Below are 22,478 nucleotides of genomic sequence, written 5' to 3'. Positions count from 1 at the left end.
GCCCTGTTTATTTATTCAACTAACAAGCTCAAGTTCTTATTGTTGCTCTCGGAATAAAATTCACCCACTTTCGGATGTGCCACTCGATACAGGAAAACCCCCCTCCCGTCGTTTAGCTCATCGTAAAACTGCGAGTATTATTGTTACTGAGTGTTGATTTTGCACACATGCAAAGTTTGCCGACGTGTTCTCCCAAGATAGCAGCCGGGATTTCGCAGCCTTCGGATGGTTACCCATCGGAAGATAAGCAAAAAAATAAGGGAAGAAAAGCAATTTACCCAGAATATTTCTTCCTCAGCAACTGTGATAACAACAAAGATTTTTTAAAAGTTGCTTCTGGGTTGAACAAATGAAACCCTACCGGAATCCGGAAGATACTTGGAGCGAATGAAAACAGTACCTTAAACTTTTAATTACATTCAGCGGGATTACGATTCGGCAAGTATCCCTTTCTACGTCTACAGTGCGAGCTCACTTTGTACCCCTTGCTAATTTGGAACATTGAATCGGCGCCCCAAAAGCAAAACAAAGCTAATTTTCCGAGTCTTGGTGCGAAATGGTTCCATTTTTCGCCTTGAGCCAATAATTTCGATAATCGCCGAGGAAACAAACTAAAGCGGAGAAGCCGGAGGAGATTTTATTTTTCAAACAGTGTTGAAATAAAAGATTCCGACCCAAATTCTTGCCTATCCCTGTTCACGGAAAATCGTTAATTGTTTTCGGAGAGTTTGACAGCTTCTGTCTGTCGATGATGATGTCATCTGAACTCTGTTTTCTGCGATCCATTTTTCCCCCTGCCAAAAATGAAATCACTACAGGTAAACTTCGATATAACGTACATTTCACTTTCAAAATTGTACGTTGTATCGAATTGTACGTTATATCGAAGCATAATAAAGTACTCACAAACGTAGTCTATAATACAATATTGTGTTGCTGTTTTAGTCAAGTTAATGAATAACTTCAATCAGAAGACGAAGCCAGCCTTTCTCATGATGTTTCCCTTCGTACTGTTGATTAAAGCTTGTTTCATTTAGAATCTGCAATCACAAAACCAGCTGTATTTCGAGATTGATTGAAGGTACAAAACTTGTTTTAGCATCACAATACAGATAATTCATTGTTGTATCAGAAAAAATATTGAAAAAAAATGTCCTTTACACTTTGAAAAGGTGTACGTTATATCGAGGTAAAATGTACGTTATATCGAGTGACGTTATATCGAGGGTACGTTATAACGAGGGTACGTTATATCGAAGTTTCCCTGTGGGTCGAAACGATTTTCACTAAACGGTTTGAGGGCAAGGGGTAGTTGATGGTGAGACAGTCGTCAGTTGGCTGAAATCGGGTTTCAAACGCCGAACACTGGGAATCAATCTATAAACGGCATCCTCCTCCTTCAAAAAAAGGTAGTTAAGTTTCAGCTGCGAGCACAAAGAGCCACTCCAAGTATTTCCGTCCCGCCGCTATCTCCATGAAAATGTCACAACGGGGCAATAACGAGGCAGACCGCGGGGCACATGAAAATCAATGTTTTATTTATTTATGACTGTCATCGGCGGAAGCTGCTTGTGTTACTCTCGTTTCCAAGGGAACTGCTGGCTGCTGCTGCTGCTTGTTCGAGAGCAATCAATAATATTTTATTGTACACTTTGCTCTTCACTGGCGCCCTGGTGTATAAACACCAGTGCCCGATTGAATTTGAGGCTTGATTTATATACAGCAGCATTTTTACGAGCGACCTCTAGAAATCCTAGAAATATGTTTTTCCGCACTCGTTTAATTCTGTCACCTTGGGTGATTTTGTCTTTGCCCAATGTTCCATGAGTTTTATTATATTGTATTTATTTGCTAGTCTAAGGATAAGCATGATTGATCACGGCTAGCAGATAGCAGTAACCTATTCGCTATATCGAAGGCCAGGTATCCCAGTTTTGATTTTGTCTAAATCCGTAAACTAATCAGATACTTTCATGTAAAATAATTGAATGTTTTTAAACTCTTAATATTTATTCTATCATTTAACTACCTAACTAAAGATATAGTATGAACTAAACTTCAGAATTATTCTAAATTTTTTTTTCGAACATCTAGCATACATGACAAAGGAATGTACGTTGTGTTCCTGAACTCTCTGTTACTCCTGGAACGTGTGATAAATGTTGAAATTAGCTGAACCAGCTGTGATATTTGTAAAGATTCGAGGCCATTGGATCATTAGTCGCACGAGATAGATCTCAGTGTCCCTTTTTTAGACCTAACAGAAGATCTGATAAATTCAGGGGCAGCTGCAGCAGATCTGGAAACTGACTCGCCGTTAGATTGTGGCAGCAGCTTTCTATTCGGCGTCTTTGGAAAAAAGGAAACATGTTAAGTTTCAATTTGACTCCATTAAAACAGATTCATTCAAATGTTTAAAACCTCCCGCCTTCAGATTGTTACGGTCTCGTTCCTAAGAATTGGCCATACTGTTGTTCTCTTTCACTTTTCAGATAAAAAAGATCAATTTTCACACAAAAAAAAAGTGTTGTTGACAAAACACGAATACAAAACGCACGCAAGGTAAAGGAAATAATTATAAATGGCCGTCATATCTCGTTCTGACTCTCTCCGACCGCGGTTTCATTGCGAAAAGCGCGAAATGAGGATTGGGCGATCTTCATAAAAAGATCTTTCTTAACGCTTAAGTGTTCGGAAATTGAGACAAAACGGTACATTTTTTCATTTTTGGAGAATGGGGAAATTTAATTTTTCGGACGAACTGTTAACTTTGAAAAATCATAACTTAAAAACGATAAAAATCACATATCTATTTATATAATATCTAATATATACAATATCTAATTTTTGGATATCTTATGTAAAAAAAAACTCAGCTTATAGAGTTTTTTTTTACATAAGATATCCAAAAATTAGATATGTAATTGTTATCGTTTTTAAGTTATGATTTTTCAAAGTTAACAGTTCGTCCGAAAAATTAAATTTCCCCCATTCTCCAAAAATGACTTTTTTCAAAAAATCAAAAAACATAGTCAATTAACTGGTCTACATATTACACTCGCAGTCCAATAAGCTATCGCAACCAAAACATCTTAACTTTGGAAAATCATAATTCAAAAAAGAATAAAAAATCACATCTCTGGTTTTTGGATATCTCATGTAAAAATTCTCAGATTTCGAGAAAAAAAATATAGCGCCATTGTTCCCGAAATAATGTAAACTATAAAATCAAAAATTACAGAAATAAGATCCAAGTATTTTTAAAAAAAAAGTTTGCTTTAATTTGATATGTCGATCATCAGAATCGGTCCTATAGTAAAATAGTTAGTATTTTTTTTAAAGAAAGTAACGAGGTATATATTTGCATTTTTGCTGTTTGAAATTTCAGTTAAAGATAATAATGGTATTCAGAATTTGAGACAAATGTGATTAAATATATTTTTAGTTTTGACGTAGGATAACGTCTTTCGGGAACATATTGGGGTACAAATTGAATATCGAAAAACGATCACATCGTGAAAATTACCCAATTTTAAACGCTTATTGCTCAGTAATTTCATGATGGATTGATGAGATTTTTGCGTCAATCAATTTCGGCACTTTATAACAATTTTTCACCTTGGATAAAATAATATATTTCATGAAACTAACTATCGAACAATTGAAAAATGTCAACCCCTATCCTACTATTATTGGTCAGTTATTTACTAACAACCGGATAAAACCGCTCCTTTCAAGGCCACCAACTCATTATCGAAAAGTTTAACAATGTTTTTTTCCGAACATATCCAAAATCAGCATCCAACAGATAGCCTAACGTAATCCTACGTCAACTACGGGTCGTGTCTCGGACACAACCCTCCTGTGACTTTTTTACCATGAATTTGTATTTGTAAATAAAATGTATCGTAGTCAAGTAAAAGGAAAGGCTGTCTATTGTATCCAAAAATCAAAATTATTTTGCGAAACAGTGCCATTTTGAGTAATGAGACACTGTTCAAAGTAGGATTGGGCGATCTTTATAAAAAGATCGATCTTCACGAATCGATTCTTCAAACGGGCTTGGGATCGATTCACCGATTAAATCGGTACCAAAGAATCGATCTTTGCCGAATCGATCTTTACCGAATCGATTCTTAAAAAAATCTAACTTCTTTATTTTTCCATTTATCTTCTTATTCATTTGAGCGTTGTTTATTCTTTAAACAAAAAATCGGAAAAATTATATTTCTATTGAAACATCAACAGTATTTTATTTTTTTTCTACGCATAAAGTTCTTAAAATTTCAAAATCCAGAAAAATAGCATTTTAAAGAGCATTTGTGTACCGTCATGGAATCACTTAATTAAATGAATTGATTGAAAAGGAATATATAGTAATTTAACTGCTGGTATTGGCCCAGAACTCAGCAGATAACGATCCCATAAAAGCCAAGCGTGCCATACGTCTCGCATTCAGTCGAAACCGATTCATGGCTGTAGCACCAGTTCTCGAAAATAACCTTTCGGCTGGAACTGATGTCACCATTCGACTGAGATATTTTCGAGCTATCGGATATAATGTAGGATACTCGCTTTTGATCGAATCCCATATAGTCAAAGGATTTGAATCTAGTGTTACAATCTTCTGATGTAGGAAATTCCGAAGTTCTCCGGTAATATCTCCAGAGGGATTAGATTCTTGATTATCCAACGATTCGCGTACCTGTGAGCACAATAATTTTGAATTCATTAATTGAACTTATTTAAGGATTATCAAGCGGAATCCATACCATTTCATTATGGTACTCCCACAAATTACTAGATCCATGTTCAAAGACTAATGGCGTTGAAATTGCCTGTGGAACCGTTGATGGTTTTATGTTTTCAGTCTCAACTATATCGGAAACATATTGCAATGCCTCAGCGTGTGCTGATGGGCTTAAATAGACCGTCTTAAAACGAGGGTCTAGTAAAGTAGCTATGGCAAATGTATCTACCGATTCAATATTTTTGAATTTTCGTTCATGTTGCACCAGAAACATCGCCTTCAATTGTTTTACTGGTTCTGTGGTGGGGCACATTGAATCAATTTTCTGAAATTATACAGATTGAGCAATATTATTCAAAGAAAACCTACACCATACCTTTCTTAGATTTTTCAACATTGGGATTATCTTCCCTGAGAGAGAAGACGTTTCTGCTTCCAGTTCAGTGATCGTATGAGCCACTGGTTGCAGTAGATTGCGTCCCTCAGTAGCTGCCGCTAGTTCTGATCCCGTCAGCATTTGCACGGAAGTGAATCTTAAAAGAATCAAACTGACTTTGTCTGCAAGCTTAATGAAGCGCTCCAGCATTGCAAAATTACTACCCCATCTTGTTGGCTCATCTTTGATTAGCTTCAATATGTCTGCTTCTGAACTCAGCTCCTTGCGCTGTAAGGTCCGAAGCTCATCCGCAGCATTAACAGATTTTTTGAAAAATGTTACGATGGATCGAATTTTTGTCAGAAGGCTTTCAAAAAGTGGTGATTGTTCGATGGCTACAGTGGTTATACGACTCAAGCTGTGGTCCACGCAAATAACATGTCTTGCATCTCCAAAGACGTCTTTCCCGGCTGCCACAATGTTGGCGCCCCCATCCGTTACTATGACGGATACCTGTTAATTATGGATCATAATTAATCTTCAATGATTTGATTATGAAGAATGTTATACCTTGTGTAGATCAATACCCCATTCAAAACAAAGTTCTTTTAGTAATCTCGCAAGATATACCTTTGTGTGTGCTTGATCGAGGGGGCAGGCGGTGAGAGCAACTGCTTTCATGTCAGTTCCTTCTAGATAGTGTGCCGTAACACCTAGATAGCTTTGATTACTTCCTGTATCTGTCCATATATCTGCCGTCAAAGAACACCACTCGGCCTCAGAGAGAGCACTTCTTACAACTCCACTCAGAATTTTGTATTTAGAATCAATCATCTCAGTGAGTTTTTTTCTACTCGGGGGCTTGTAGAGTGGAAGCGCTATTTTACAAAAATGTAGAAATCCGTCTCGTTCAACTGTTCTCAAAGGAAGGTTGTCTCTGGCAATCATATATAACAACGCTTCATTAATTTGAATTGTCATTCCTCCATGTTCTGAAATGTAAAAGGTACAAGGTAGTATGTGAAAAAATGCACTTGTAAACTATAAAAACTCATCTACCTTTAAAACTCAACATCCGCGTAAATGATTCCTTAATGGTATGATTCAAATTAACATGATTATTTTCAAGGTCAATACCAGCAGGTTCTTCAACATGATTTTGAGCAACCGTTTTCTTTGTAACCTTTGAGTTTGATTCTCGTGCATCTGGAACAGAATCGTCGGTGGTTTTTTTTTCAGACTGAAGCAGCTGAGGATGATGTCTGTTGATGTGGTTCCAAAGATTTTTGGTGTTTCCACTTGTCTTAACGATTGATCCACAATTTTTGCATACACTCGAGTTGGGATTTTTGACGAAAAATGTCCAAATATTACTTCGTGGAGCCATGCTTCAAAAACAAACTTTGCTAGATAACACAAACAACATGTATGTGCACTAGAGCAAAAAGAGAAAAGTTGACTAAAACCCGGTAAAAACTCGAATCTTAATATGTACGCACAACGAACAAACGAAAACACAGCTTCTGTCTGCATGAGAAAAAAACGTTACACTGTCGCTTTTATTTGTTCCCGCCAAGAAATCTGTCAAACCAAAGGAATAGGTAGGAATAATAACAGAAGTGAGATGATGCAACTGGACAACTGCGTAGTATTAAAAGAAATGAGCGTAACTAATTTCGTCACGATTTCCACTATTTGTCTAGAGTATGCGATAGTGTAACACTCGTAATGACCAAACATACACAGTTGCTTCACCTAGATTCACTACCACCAATATGACATTCTCGAAAGTGATCCAAATGTTGATATTATGTTTATAAAATTGGTGAGGTGGTAAGATTAAAATCGATGCACGCTGGAAAAAATTTTTTGTAAGATCGAAAAAATCGAAGGCAAAAGATCGATCTTTTCGATTTTTCTAGGTACAAAGAATCGATCCAAAAAATCGGAAATCGAAACGAAAAAGATCGATCTTCCAAAGATCGATCCAAGATCGCCCAATCCTAGTTCAAAGGCCAACAAAGCTTAAGTGTTCAGAATTTGGGACAAAACGATACATTTGTTCACTATGCAATGCAATGAAAATGGCAGGTTAGTGATTTTGAGAAAAAAATAGTGGGTTATATCTATGATATAACCGCAAGGTTCACGTGGAACTACCTTAGCTTAGCAATCATTCGTTTGTATTGATTAAATTCTTGATTGAATGAAACAGTTTCCAAATTCAATTGAGTTCAATATATTTGCTCTGTGAGTGAAAAAAATGAACAAATGCCGTGTAAAGTCAATTCATTTATTGTGATTGATTGTTCTTCGTTACAAGTAAATTTAATGACGGACCTTTTACGTTTGGTATGATGACTAGAACAAAATATATGTACGGAAGAATTATCAAACGTTTGATGAACCAGCCTAAGGCTGAAAATCTTTCCAATAAAGACAAAAAAAAAATTATCAAACGATTATTTTATTTTACATTTCCCTCTGAAGTTTACATCCCAAAAGTGTACATACTTCTCGAATCTCGAATTTGCTTGAAACTGGGAAGTTCATTCGCTTCTAGTGTCTGCACGATTTTCCCAGGTTCCTAAGTTTAGAAGATCATGTTAGGACAGACATATTCCACTCTGCACAAAGGCAAGCGAGGACAAAAGTACTCGCAGTTTGCATTTATTTGCAGAGCCGATTTCCCCAGAAACCTCGGTTTTGAAGTCTGTGTTAGGGAAACACATTTCAAACGGAACAAAAATACCCCCGATTTGTATGAATTTGCAATGCCGATTTCCCCTAGGCTGCTTGGTTTTGATGGCTGTGTTAGGGAAACCGTAAATCGGGCCAATCAAAACGATGCAGTTAGGGCGTTTAGATAACGCCTAATATTTTACAGTTATTCAATTGTTTATCTAATGAAAAACAACATTTTGTTAGTTGCGATAGATGCGTAGAAATATTCCCTATCAAGTGATGCAAACATCTCTCCTATCCAGTACGAAATGTTCGAGCTATAAGCATTCGAAATCTTTCATTTTTTCTTGCATGTTCTGTGTTTAGGTTTTCATTTTACCCTCCATATATTCCGGTTAGACGTAGTCCCACGTCAAAAAAATGAAAATGCTTTACCTTTGCTTTATTGCGTTTATTGCAGAATCAAGCTTAAGAATCCGGAATCACAAAATCAGTTGTATCTCGGAATTGATTAAAAGTATATCAAAATGAAGATAACTTATTGTTCTTTTCAGAAAAAAATATTATTTCGTTACAGTTTTGATTAATTTTCGTACTTTTACTCGGATACCCTCCATCAATATTTGGATTCTCTGTTGGTCAACTTGAGTGGCCATTCTATTCCACGATTTCTTCATGCATGGAGCCTCACTACGGCACCTTTCTTCAATTTCTGCTTGACAATTTACCAATATTTTTCAATTGGGCGAATTTGGGAGCAATTGCGAGATCGATGTATTTTTCAGGGAACCACTTAAGCACCTCTCAGATGTAGTGTCAGCTTGCAAAATCTGGCCAAAACTTCACCGGACCCTAGTGAGCCTTACTAAACGAGAGAAAACGTTTTTCCAGGCGCTCTTCCCTATACATATTCGAATCCATTGTCTTGTTTGTGGCGAGAACCTTGGTTTTCTGCCCCCAGCTGTAAATCTTTTGCCAAATTAAAAACTTCCTGGCAAATTCTTTATTGGTGAAATAAATCAAGGTCCAGACACGATCAACTTAAAGTGAACTTGTTCTTTTATATACTTTCTGAGCATTCAATGTTATGATAGAAATTACCAGCATTATGCAAAAATTATGGGTTAAATTTGCTTCTCTTGGAGTGGCCTTATAGAATTTCAGGTATGGGAGCTGTCCAAAATCCATCTTCACGTATTTTTCATCAACTATCAGCATGCCTTCTATGAACTTTCTCAAAACCTTGTTGTACAACTCTCGAGCGCATTGCTTTCAAACACGGAAATTGCACCACACGGATTTTCCGGATGGTACTTGGGTTAGAACTGTATTTTTTATGGCGATATCGTAGTCCGAGAGTCCTGCGTTTGCCTTAAATGTTCTCAATTCATTCAACCTTAGCTTCCAATCATTAGTTCCGACGCTAAGACACGTACTCTATTCCATCCGAACAACAGTTCACGGAAACGTTTCAGCACGTCATACACGGTCGATTAAGCCACTTTAGCAATCTCGCGTTTTAGTACCCGACCATGCCGGATTTCTAATGTGGGAGTGCAAAACCCGTTTTAATCTCTCGGCTTCCATCCTGCAGAACTTTTTGAAAACAAAACGGATCAACGTGAAATTGTTACCGATGAAAGATACAGGTTTTCCAAACAATTTGCTGTCAAAAAAATTGTAGATACGCCTACTACGATCGTTGCTATAAAATGAACAGTGACTCCAGATTTGAGTGAATCAAACATTAGCCGTGAATTTACAAATCATTTCTCGCATCACTAAATTCTCAATAAAAGTCTGCTAATGCGATCGCTTCCGTGCTTACTCGAAAGCAGATTTGCACCTTCCCGGGAAAATATCGTTATAACCATCTAACAGTTCATAAGGTTGACGTCTAGATGGCGCCTCTTGCAAAAATCTACTTGACTATCACAAAGCACCATCTTTCAATGGATACGTGTCAAAATTTGACAGCAATCGGTCGATTGGTTCGTGAGTTACAGCATTGAGAGTGGAGTAACTTTTGTTATTGTGAAAAAAATGGAAAAATCACAAATCAATGAAAACGATGGCAAAATTGCATGAATTGGGCTTCTAATTGCTTCCGCATCTACCGTATTCTCCAGATCTGCCCCCTTGAGACTATTTTCTGTTCGCAGACCTGAAGAGAATGCTCGCTGGCAAGAAATTTAAGATCGATGATGAGGTGATTACCGATACTGAAGCCTATTTTGGAAAAACCGAAACATTACTATAAATATGGTATCGGTAATGGTAATCGCTGTATCGCCTCGGAAGCAATTATGTTGAATAATAAAATTGAATTATAAACTTTTCAGCCAAACTGTTATTGAGCAGACCAAGTATTCCGGTTGGGCTATTCCTAGCTTCATTCCATCTGCGTCAGTTCATTCAAAGCTTGAAATGTTTGTCGATGTTGATGGTGACATAATTCAAGCCGAAGAATAATGTAGAGAATGGTTCCGACAAGAATGATGATTCGAGCGTGAAAGACGGGCCACGCTCTGGACAGTAAAACAACAAAAGGAAGAGACAAATGCAAGAGCTCGCTAAATTAATAAGAAGTTCTTGACAAATCGTTTAACACGTTGACTGCCAACTACGAGATAACTCGTAGATTGCGATCTTTTTAAGGACGCCAACTACGAGTTATCTCGTCCTATGTTTACTTACCATTTTTATGAAAAAAGCAACAAAAAAAATTTTTTTATGATACCTATGTACTAGAATTTGAGTTTTTAATAATATAATGTGATAAAATCAAATTGCCATTTTTGGCCAGATTTCTGAAAATTGCCTTGGCAGTCAACGTGTTAACGAAAATAATCAGAAATCGTGAAAAATAATCAGAGACTGGTAAATTGGATGTTCCAATCGTACCAGCAGTATTCTACAGACATAAATTCCATTAATTTTTTCCCGGATATACTTGTTCATGAACGTTGTACGTTTTCCATTATTTGTTCTAATGTGTGGTCTTTGGAAAGAACGAAAAAATGAGGTCTAGCAGACACTTTGACAGTCGAAACGGTGTCAATAAAGGAAAAAAAGTAGAAAGGTCTGAGTCTAGAGGCACAGACGGAAACTTGACGTAGGTCTTTAAGGAAATATTGTAACTGTTCAGAAATCCGTAAATCTAAATCATTCAGTGCTCCAAATGATGGCTCTAGAAAAATCATTTATTAGATGAACTGAACTGAACTTCAAACCAATTGTAAGATTTGTAGTGGCAGAAAGAAATCGAAATCAATAATTATTAATCCTGTCTTTTCTGAACAGTAAACCGTTCAAACAACCAGTTGAATAGATACAGTCAACTTTTCTTAACACGATATCCAAGGGACCATCGAGTTAGGGAAAATATCGAGTTACAGAACATCGAGTACGGGAGAGTTGACTGTATACCAACATCAACACGAAATACTCAGCAATTCCTGGTTTTCCTGTATCGATGTTCATAAATGTACATAAAAATCCTTATTAATAGAAGCGTCTCTACAGAAATAATATTTTTTTTTATCTGTATTATAGAAATATTAATCATTCGGTAGCCTTTTCTCTTTAGGTTATTCAATTTAGCTGAATACGGGAAGAAATCATCATCTTACAGTACGTTCCCCAACTTACGATTAAATAACCAGCTTGCCTCGGCGAAGTTATCCATGCCTGAAACATTACCTGTGGAGACTCGTAATAATTATATTGGCAGGTGACGCCGATTAGATATTTCAAGACCGTAAGTGTTCCCTTGTGAAGTTTGTAAGAATTCTGTAGTGAGCTGATCCCAACGAGTGCTATTTATTTTTAAGGAAGGGAAAAGAGAATTGTCAAGTGGATTTGGAGAAGTATAGCTGGCTGAATGAAACCATTAGTACTTTTTGATCAGATATCTGAAACTTTCCGAAACGTAACTTTGGGAATAATTGTGTGTTGCCATCTTTCAAGAGATCTCTGCATAACATCGGAAAATGTAGAGTAATTTTCAGTATACATAGACTCACCTTGTCCATCACGGAAAAAAGTGAGAAGAAATAAGGAAACCAAATCTTGGAATAGAGATTCCGACTCGCTAAAGCTCGGTTGGACATTGCTAAAGGATGTTTCAAACTAACCGGGCAATCAGTGGAACACAGATTTGCTTGCGAGATACCGCCGCTTCCGACGACGGGTCGACGGTGAACTCGGATCGCGTCATCTTGGCTTGGCTTGGCTTGGACCGGCTCGATTATCCTCGTTAAATGGGGACTTCGTCTCCGTTACATTGACCTCAGAATAAATCTCGATTAACGAAAAACGAGAAAATAAATTTATAATAGAAATGTGAGGCATTTATCTTGAATGCCACTAACGTTCCTAGGGGAACTTCGCCGTCTCAACGTAATATTACTTGCGCCATTTTTATTAGTACTTAGTTGAGACCTCTATGCCAAATAACACGCCTTAAATGCATTTTAAGTGGCAAGCTCTAGAATACGCGTGACCACAGTGCAAGTCAGAGGAACCCCCATCACTTATTTTCAATCACGATTTTTGTACTTTGGTATAAACAATATCCAACTAATCGACCCATCGTTCCTTTTTCAAAGAGCACGAATTACGTTTACGTTGCTATATGACAGATGACGCTACGCATCAAACTTTCATTCACAAATGTGCCAACAACTTCAATTCGACTAAAGCCATGCGCATTTCAGGCGAGCTGGAAGAATGTTTGAATAAACAAAATCAATTATTGAAATTCTTCAAATCAAATAGGCTCGAATTTCAAGGTAACAATCACGGTATTGTCATCAATCCTAATGAAACACGTGTATACATTCATTACGTATGTTGTTGAAGACTTTGGTGGGGTCATGGTAGGCGACTGTACAGCGACGCGAGAAATTGTGATTCGAAGAAGAAACAATAATCTGAAGTTCATCGTTGACACACACCGTTCAAGTGGCACTCTCCATCTGCTTCTTCAATGGTACTAACGTTCCTCATGTTCCTAACGTTCACCATCTCAACGTAGAATCGAAATGCGAATTATAGAGAGGTAGAGAGCGGACGACTGCGATTCTACACAACCAAATAAGGTGTGAGGAAAAATACACTCACCTGCGAGACGCTATCATGAGCAACGCCGACACAGCCCGAGTGTTCGAACAAAACATGAATGAAATGAAGACTGATGAAGCGCCACGCCACGTTCCCCATCCCCCTCCTTCCGGGGGTAGACGATCGACTACCCTTTTTCTTCATTTCTCTCTTCTCTTCTAATCCTTCACAGAGGATGATAGTGCTCTAAAAACTAAAACTATCAAGCTATGAATCGCACGATCCGCAAACAAGGATCGTGCGAGGAGAAATATGTTTGTTTATTCGGGCCATATCTGGACCCTGTCACAAAAAATTAGATAAACAGAACTTGTCTGTATTTGAGGTCGTTACACTGAGCTTCATTACAACATTACGCGTATTCATTTGGATGGCAAAAGCGAGGATTACAAGGATTACGAGGTATGCACAATTCTAATTTGGGTATTCGACAAAATACGCCCTGAGGAAATCGATACTTTCTCCTAAAACATTCCAGATACGTCTACTGATGAACATCGATCTGATGAAATTCAATCGAGTCAAAATTACCCGAAGCGATTGCAATATCGCATTCTGTCATGCGTTCGACTTAAATCCTTCGACCTTGAAACGCAATGCGATGTAGACGTCATTGAGGTTCGTGTTCCATTTCTGTGAAGCGAAAATTGTTATGAGTTTTCGAGTGAAATAGACACGCTTTCAAAACAAAAATTATAAATGAAAATTGGCTCAGTGCCATATTCACCTTAGCTGAACAAAACATTCAATGCTCATATCAATGTTGAGTTCTGTAGTTTGATGAAGACAACAAACAGTTTTCTGCATTTAATTAGTCTACTTTACGACAAAAATATGTTCCTATTTTCACTTTACATTTAACGTTTGAGAGAACAAGCATGTTAAAATCGTTAATGAAATATATCGAATTAACGAAAGGAATCGTTTGAGTTTTATTTTATTTTTGTCGGTGGTCATCGACTTGGCGTCTATTCCTCGATATGTCAAACACAAGTATGCACACAAAAGTGACGAACGTATCACGTTTGTGTAGATCGTTAGAACATTTATACACACTTACAAAACATCAGTTATTTTTAATTTAGCAATCAACATATTCACTAGAATTGGTTTTTATGGCAGAACAACGTTTGCCGGGTCAGCTAGTAAAGCTTTGTGATTCCGCATTCTGAATGAATCAAACCTTCATCAACAGAACGAAGGGAAACATCATGAGAAAGGTTGGTTTCGTCTTCTAGTTGAATTTATTCATTAACCTTACTCAAACAACAACACAATAAAGTAATATAAGTTTCTGAGTTCTTTATTATGTTTCTATATAACGTACAATTTTGAAAGTGAAATGTACGTTATACCGAAGTTACCCTGTATCGCAATAACGATTTTGCATAATACGACGTAGTCCTACGTCTAAATATGAATCGTAATTAATGCTCGTACAAAGTGACAATATTACTTACCACTCATGGCACCATTTTCTGACTTCACCTTTGCACGGAATTCGGATGAGGCACCATTGAAAACTTTTCTAAATATTTTCTCGGGCAAATTGGTCGCTTGGTGAAGTTGTGTATTTTCAATGAGAATGTTATACACACTTCAGAATATAGCAAATATTCAATTATACTCAAGCAGTTCATTCATGTGTTACATTTACATCGAGAAGAGAGATGTCTCGTAACCAGCAAGATGATTGTACCTTCATCGGTAATACATGAATTCGAACGATTACACCATTTGATATCCTCGACTGACTTAAACAGTGCTTGCTCGCTGAAAATCAATATTCCCTCATGGTAAGGGCGCCTAATGAAAAAGCTTGCCCTCGATTGTAGTGTTTTGTTCCTCTTGAAAACAATCATATCCTTTTACTCAGCCGCACTGCTTCCATCAACATCGGAAATCAACAAGTTAATAATTCAGATTCTACCCCCAAAACCCCCCTTCGCACAACCGCAGTGAGGGAGCATTGATTGGCAGTTTCAGCTCAGGGCTTGCACGCGCGAAAAGGTAGATTTAGATCGAAAGTTACTCACTTCAGCGGAAGTGCTTCTAAATTTTAGGAATTCCCTTTCGTTTCTTTGGGTTCCCCCGCTTTTTGGAGATAAAAACACGAAGCTTATTCCCAATTTTGTCCGGAATTATGCGGCGAAGTGTGAGGGAAAGAGCTTCTTTGAATTTGGTTCACCCATCTTATCTAATCTCACCGCTAGCTCTCGAAAAGTAAGTCACGCGCAGCCATTTCAATGCAGAAGAGTCGGCATAAGGAATCGCTTCGGATGAATTTCTTCAAATCGCAATTGTTGTTAAATATGTTGGAAGTAACGGAGAGTTTGCTATCGGTTGAATGTTTGAGTTTCATAAGAGAACGCTAGGCTAGCTTTTTCTAAGCTGATTCTGGCTATCTAATGAAAAGAGACAAATAATTCAATTATTTAAAAACTATCAAAAGTGAAACGACAAACATTAATGTAAAAAACGCCAGCATCACATGTAACACTCCTCGAGTATTATTCGTAGAACCAACAAACTATTCCTGTATCTATCTCCGAACAAAATTTCCCGTCCCGAAAATACCCCTTTCAATGCCCGATGGGGAAAAAAACAGTTCACACCGCCACTATCCAACGAGCTAGCGCAATGTGTGCACATTCTAAAAGTTACAGTATTTACTTTCACCCGCCTGTTTTGTGTGCTTTTGGCGCCAACAACGAATTACCATGTTGACCGTCAACGCGTCGTGTTGCACATTTTTCCGCCCAGTTCCAACAACACTTTTCCAACGCGCGCGCCCCCGCTGTCGGTGCATTTGGGAAACCTGCATACCCATCCCGCTGTTTGTTTTGTTTCACTATCCTCCCCCCCCCGGGCTTCCCGGCTTCCACTTCCGTCCCCACCCACAGTCACAAGTTTGTAAAACGGGGACAGGGGACACATAAGCGATGAAAAACGCATGCCGCAAGACAAACGGGCGAATAGTTTATGTAGAGTGCATTTTTATGCTTCCCCACGTTCCATTTTATGGTCCACTGCTTGACCCCACCGGGGGGAGGGAAACGCGCGCCGGCGAGCATAAAACTCAAATTAGTTGGCCAAGTTGGGGTGGTGTGTTTGTGTGAATAGGTTTCTGTTAAATTTGTCCACTCATAAAATTTTATGTTTGTTTTTCGAGCTCATAAATATGCCGTCGAATTGGAACAGGCGAGGCGGGGATGATGACCGACGACACAAACCTACCGTCAGCTGGAACATAGTGAAATTTTATCTTCCTATCGTTCGATGACAACAAACACGGTGACTGCACGCAAAAAAAAACCCAAGCTCGGAATATTGTGGTGATGATGATTTGCGCTCAAAACTGCGCCACTGGTTTTCACCACGTGACGGAGGAGCTATGTTTGGAGGAAGTCGGCCTCATTCGACAGAGTTGAGCATAGTGAAGTTCTAACCAATTCAATTTAACGGCAAGCCTTATTTTGCATAGCCTCTCTCCTGGTTCTTCGAATTCGAAGTATGAAACGTGAAAACACTTCTCGACCAGAACGATTATTTGACGCCACGTCTCCTTCAACCAGAGTATATTTAAACACCTTTTAATCTTTATACCAACTAAATTTACTCTTACGTTTAGGGTACCTCGTTAAATCTTGAACACTTTCCAAATGTTGAAGAGTCTGAGGAATTCTAGCTAGAAGTCAATTTTAGTTGTTGTTTTCCAAACACTATCTTCAAACACATCTGCTTTTTAAAGTCACCAATGCTAGATTGTCAAATTGATAACATTTACATAATCCTTACCCAATGTCCTGGAAAAAGGTAATGAAGATGATGGTTTTTCAAGCGACATAGCATGCGCTGCCATAACTATTTCTCAAATAGTGACGTCAGTCGTTGTGTTTATATTTGATTGCCCACCGCATCCATGTGAAAATGCTTTTTTCAGGAAGTGTTTTATAAATTAAAAACGTACATTTTATTAGAGCTCCCGCTGAATATGAAGCTAATGTGACAGTGTGCAGTGAATATGTGTGAAATCACGTCCAAAAAGACGGATAAAAGTGATATTTCCATGTGCCATTTTCACTCTCCCACGTTCATAGAAAAAACGAACTTTCATTATTTTAACGTTTTGAAGGCTTTCAGTGTCAATGTGTATGTTGTGAGAAAATAATCGGAAATTAATAAAAATTTCACCGAAAATGTTACTGCTTTCGAGATCTAAGTATACGACTGCTCTCTGGACCATTTTACTACATAAATAATCGAAATAAGCCACAATACAATTGTCATCGGTGAAAAAACAAAAAATTGAATGATTTCATTAAAATTTTTTTTTTGAGTACTTTGGACATTGTTTTGTTTCTTTCATATAGAGGAGAGGGGGGCACATTCGGACACTTTTTTTTCCATGATTTATAATTCTTTTTGTTAACTTAAAAAAAATCCTGAATTCATCCTGGTTGTCATTTGGACATCAGTGTACCATATGAGTATGTTAGAGGTGTGCGTTGATGCGATTGCGAATGGTTTATTCGAATTTTTGAAAATTGCAGTTTTGTCCGAATGTACCCCATGTGTGGGGCACTTTCGGACAACGAAAAAATAAATAAAATTTTATGTTTATTTATTACAATTACTTCCGTTTCCTCTTATTTCCAGTATATTCTGCATTTTTCTGTTGATCAGTATTTGTCTGAAAGGAAACTGCTTGCTATGAGAGTCAGTAAGAAATCGTGATTTTGCTTTCATCCATTTTCGAGTGGTGGTTTTCCGCGGTGAAATTTTTGGAAAAAGTTCAACATTTTCCGGGGACAAAGTTGCCAAAGTAAAATCTATCTGCGCTGTAGATGCAATGTTTTGCAGCATTGTTGTATTACCCGATGAGACAGTTGCTACCTCCGCTCCAGAAGGTGAAATCTTTGAGCATTCAAAATCCTTGTCCGAAAAAAACTTTCTTGAGAATGGACAGCAACCTGTCATTTTGAATCCAGCTAGCATATTACTCAAATTGAAGGAAGCATTATAAGCCGTTGCAACTATATCAGAAAGGTCGTGTATAGAAATAGTTTTTCCAGGATGGTTGAGTAGCCAATCGTTCTGGGAAACTGAGAGCTTTTGCTTGAAAGGGCCCATAGCTGAAACATCCAGCGATTGTAAGCGATTTGTGACCCAAAGATACATGAATGGTGGTGGTGGTGGAAAAGATACATGAATTGTGCAACTTTCTCGGCAATACTTAACCCTTTCACGTACAACGTCGAGTCTCACTCGATATGAAATGATTGTGCCAAAACGTACAGTATCGAGTCTCTCTCGTGGCGCGCTTGGATATCACAAGGCGCTAAGACGCTCAGCAGAGTAGTGAAATTATTCGATGCGTGAGCCATCGAAGCTTTTGCATTTGGTCCGCTTTTTTGAAAATCAAATCGTACGGTACGGTTAATTGTTTCCAAAGTGTAATGACTTTTTGATTGATTTTTGATTTTTTGAAATTGATGTGATTCTGTGAGCTAGAATCATGAAAACGTTCTATTCGAAACTAGTTCGATAGCTCTTTCCATTTCATCTTCGTTGATGCTGGTTCTATCGGTTTTCTTTTTGTAGTTTCGAGCCATCATTAAGTCTGAGAATCAGACTAAATTCATGTTTGTTAGTAAACAACAATCAGACACAAATTTTATGAGATATTAAACAGTGTCCGAATGTGCCCCACCACCATCCGAAGACAAATCATAATTTTATCTAATAAATAGACGTTTATTACCTTGTTGCATGCACGTTTTTTCATTTAAAATTAATTACTAACTGAGGTGGTGTCCTTAAATTTCTAAATCGTTCACAAAGGAATTAGGGAAATACTTACAACTTCAAGCTCAAAAGTTTCGAAACGTGTATGAAAAAGTCACAGGAGGGTTGTGTCCGAGACACGACCGCATAGTTGACGTAGGATTCCGTTAGGCTATCTGTTGCATGCTGATTTTGGATATATTCGGAAAATAACATTGTTAAACTTTTCGATAATGTGTTGGTGGCCTTGAAAGGAGCGGTTTTATCCGGTTGTTAGGTATTGTTTATTCACTCCACTAGTGTTCACAACCGAGTGATAATGATAGAACGATGGTGATTATTCATTGGGTGATGCGTATCACGAGAGAACACAATTATCAATTTTTCTCACCAGAAAAAAAGTGTTACTTTATTATAGAGAAAACATATTTGAAATGGAAAAGGTAATTTCATTTATAATTTTTGCTTTCTGAGTGTTTATTCAACCCATTTTCATTTTTGCTTTAAACCCAACGAAACACGATGTTACATGCCTAAATGCGAATTTCAATTGGACTAACAACACCTAATACGATATGTAGAGCATGTGGGAAATCATTTTTACGAATATACCTTCATTTTTACAATATTTCTCGTCGTATGAGCTTTTGCTTGGGAGAAAAAAATCATTCTTCGATCTTCTTATTCTTCTACAATATTCTTATTGGAACGAAAATAAAAAAACACTCGTTCATCGCTTCCAACTTATTTGCCTGCACGTATGCAATCAACAATGTCCACGCTAATTATTATGAGCAATATCCATTTGTGCGCGCCGTTTATTAAACTATCGACCACAAGGGTATTGACATGCTGATTTTCCCCAGGTACCTTGAATTTGAAATCTCTGTTAGGGAATACATGTCGGTGGGAACAAAAGTTTCCCCTACATTCATGTATTTGCAATGCTGATTTCCCCCAGGCAGCTTGGTTTTGATGTCTCTGTTAAGGAACACATTTCGGTGGGAAAAAAAAGTTCCCTCTACTTTGATGTATTTGCAATGTCGATTTCTCCGTATCTTCAATTTCGACCAATCAGAACGAGGTATTTCCGGTTGGAGATATTTCGATTGTTTGATTGTAGATTCATATGATATATTATTTTATCCATTGTGATAAATTATGTGATAAACTCTCCCACGTTCATAGAAAAAACGAACTTTCATTATTTTAACGTTTTGAAGGCTTTCAGTGTCAATGTGTATGTTGTGAGAAAATAATCGGAAATTAATAAAAATTTCACCGAAAATGTTACTGCTTTCGAGATCTAAGTATACGACTGCTCTCTGGACCATTTTACTACATAAATAATCGAAATAAGCCACAATACAATTGTCATCGGTGAAAAAACAAAAAATTGAATGATTTCATTAAAATTTTTTTTTTGAGTACTTTGGACATTGTTTTGTTTCTTTCATATAGAGGAGAGGGGGGCACATTCGGACACTTTTTTTTCCATGATTTATAATTCTTTTTGTTAACTTAAAAAAAATCCTGAATTCATCCTGGTTGTCATTTGGACATCAGTGTACCATATGAGTATGTTAGAGGTGTGCGTTGATGCGATTGCGAATGGTTTATTCGAATTTTTGAAAATTGCAGTTTTGTCCGAATGTACCCCATGTGTGGGGCACTTTCGGACAACGAAAAAATAAATAAAATTTTATGTTTATTTATTACAATTACTTCCGTTTCCTCTTATTTCCAGTATATTCTGCATTTTTCTGTTGATCAGTATTTGTCTGAAAGGAAACTGCTTGCTATGAGAGTCAGTAAGAAATCGTGATTTTGCTTTCATCCATTTTCGAGTGGTGGTTTTCCGCGGTGAAATTTTTGGAAAAAGTTCAACATTTTCCGGGGACAAAGTTGCCAAAGTAAAATCTATCTGCGCTGTAGATGCAATGTTTTGCAGCATTGTTGTATTACCCGATGAGACAGTTGCTACCTCCGCTCCAGAAGGTGAAATCTTTGAGCATTCAAAATCCTTGTCCGAAAAAAACTTTCTTGAGAATGGACAGCAACCTGTCATTTTGAATCCAGCTAGCATATTACTCAAATTGAAGGAAGCATTATAAGCCGTTGCAACTATATCAGAAAGGTCGTGTATAGAAATAGTTTTTCCAGGATGGTTGAGTAGCCAATCGTTCTGGGAAACTGAGAGCTTTTGCTTGAAAGGGCCCATAGCTGAAACATCCAGCGATTGTAAGCGATTTGTGACCCAAAGATACATGAATGGTGGTGGTGGTGGAAAAGATACATGAATTGTGCAACTTTCTCGGCAATACTTAACCCTTTCACGTACAACGTCGAGTCTCACTCGATATGAAATGATTGTGCCAAAACGTACAGTATCGAGTCTCTCTCGTGGCGCGCTTGGATATCACAAGGCGCTAAGACGCTCAGCAGAGTAGTGAAATTATTCGATGCGTGAGCCATCGAAGCTTTTGCATTTGGTCCGCTTTTTTGAAAATCAAATCGTACGGTACGGTTAATTGTTTCCAAAGTGTAATGACTTTTTGATTGATTTTTGATTTTTTGAAATTGATGTGATTCTGTGAGCTAGAATCATGAAAACGTTCTATTCGAAACTAGTTCGATAGCTCTTTCCATTTCATCTTCGTTGATGCTGGTTCTATCGGTTTTCTTTTTGTAGTTTCGAGCCATCATTAAGTCTGAGAATCAGACTAAATTCATGTTTGTTAGTAAACAACAATCAGACACAAATTTTATGAGATATTAAACAGTGTCCGAATGTGCCCCACCACCATCCGAAGACAAATCATAATTTTATCTAATAAATAGACGTTTATTACCTTGTTGCATGCACGTTTTTTCATTTAAAATTAATTACTAACTGAGGTGGTGTCCTTAAATTTCTAAATCGTTCACAAAGGAATTAGGGAAATACTTACAACTTCAAGCTCAAAAGTTTCGAAACGTGTATGAAAAAGTCACAGGAGGGTTGTGTCCGAGACACGACCGCATAGTTGACGTAGGATTCCGTTAGGCTATCTGTTGCATGCTGATTTTGGATATATTCGGAAAATAACATTGTTAAACTTTTCGATAATGTGTTGGTGGCCTTGAAAGGAGCGGTTTTATCCGGTTGTTAGGTATTGTTTATTCACTCCACTAGTGTTCACAACCGAGTGATAATGATAGAACGATGGTGATTATTCATTGGGTGATGCGTATCACGAGAGAACACAATTATCAATTTTTCTCACCAGAAAAAAAGTGTTACTTTATTATAGAGAAAACATATTTGAAATGGAAAAGGTAATTTCATTTATAATTTTTGCTTTCTGAGTGTTTATTCAACCCATTTTCATTTTTGCTTTAAACCCAACGAAACACGATGTTACATGCCTAAATGCGAATTTCAATTGGACTAACAACACCTAATACGATATGTAGAGCATGTGGGAAATCATTTTTACGAATATACCTTCATTTTTACAATATTTCTCGTCGTATGAGCTTTTGCTTGGGAGAAAAAAATCATTCTTCGATCTTCTTATTCTTCTACAATATTCTTATTGGAACGAAAATAAAAAAACACTCGTTCATCGCTTCCAACTTATTTGCCTGCACGTATGCAATCAACAATGTCCACGCTAATTATTATGAGCAATATCCATTTGTGCGCGCCGTTTATTAAACTATCGACCACAAGGGTATTGACATGCTGATTTTCCCCAGGTACCTTGAATTTGA

General features: G+C 37.4%; 2 protein-coding genes across 3 annotated transcripts in view; both read right to left on the bottom strand.

Moving 5' to 3' along the window:
* Nucleotides 1-22,478, bottom strand: part of LOC129770371 (chaoptin) — an 83,520-nt gene that overhangs the window by 25,213 nt on the left and 35,829 nt on the right. The gene's annotated exons all lie outside the window — the stretch shown is intronic.
* Nucleotides 4,178-7,124, bottom strand: LOC129770378 (E3 SUMO-protein ligase ZBED1-like). The gene is made up of 5 exons (XM_055773186.1): nt 6,186-7,124; nt 5,697-6,118; nt 5,127-5,639; nt 4,773-5,075; nt 4,178-4,705 (listed from the first exon to the last, which is right to left on the bottom strand). The coding sequence occupies exons 1-5, from the start codon at nt 6,511-6,513 to the stop codon at nt 4,382-4,384; spliced, it is 1,890 nt and encodes a 629-aa protein (XP_055629161.1). The 5' UTR covers nt 6,514-7,124; the 3' UTR covers nt 4,178-4,381.

The sequence above is a fragment of the Toxorhynchites rutilus genome, chromosome 1 (assembly GCF_029784135.1).
Source record: "Toxorhynchites rutilus septentrionalis strain SRP chromosome 1, ASM2978413v1, whole genome shotgun sequence".
Classification (NCBI taxonomy): domain Eukaryota; kingdom Metazoa; phylum Arthropoda; class Insecta; order Diptera; family Culicidae; genus Toxorhynchites; species Toxorhynchites rutilus.
Note: the sequence above shows the minus strand (reverse complement) of the source record. Positions and strands in the feature narration are given on the sequence as shown.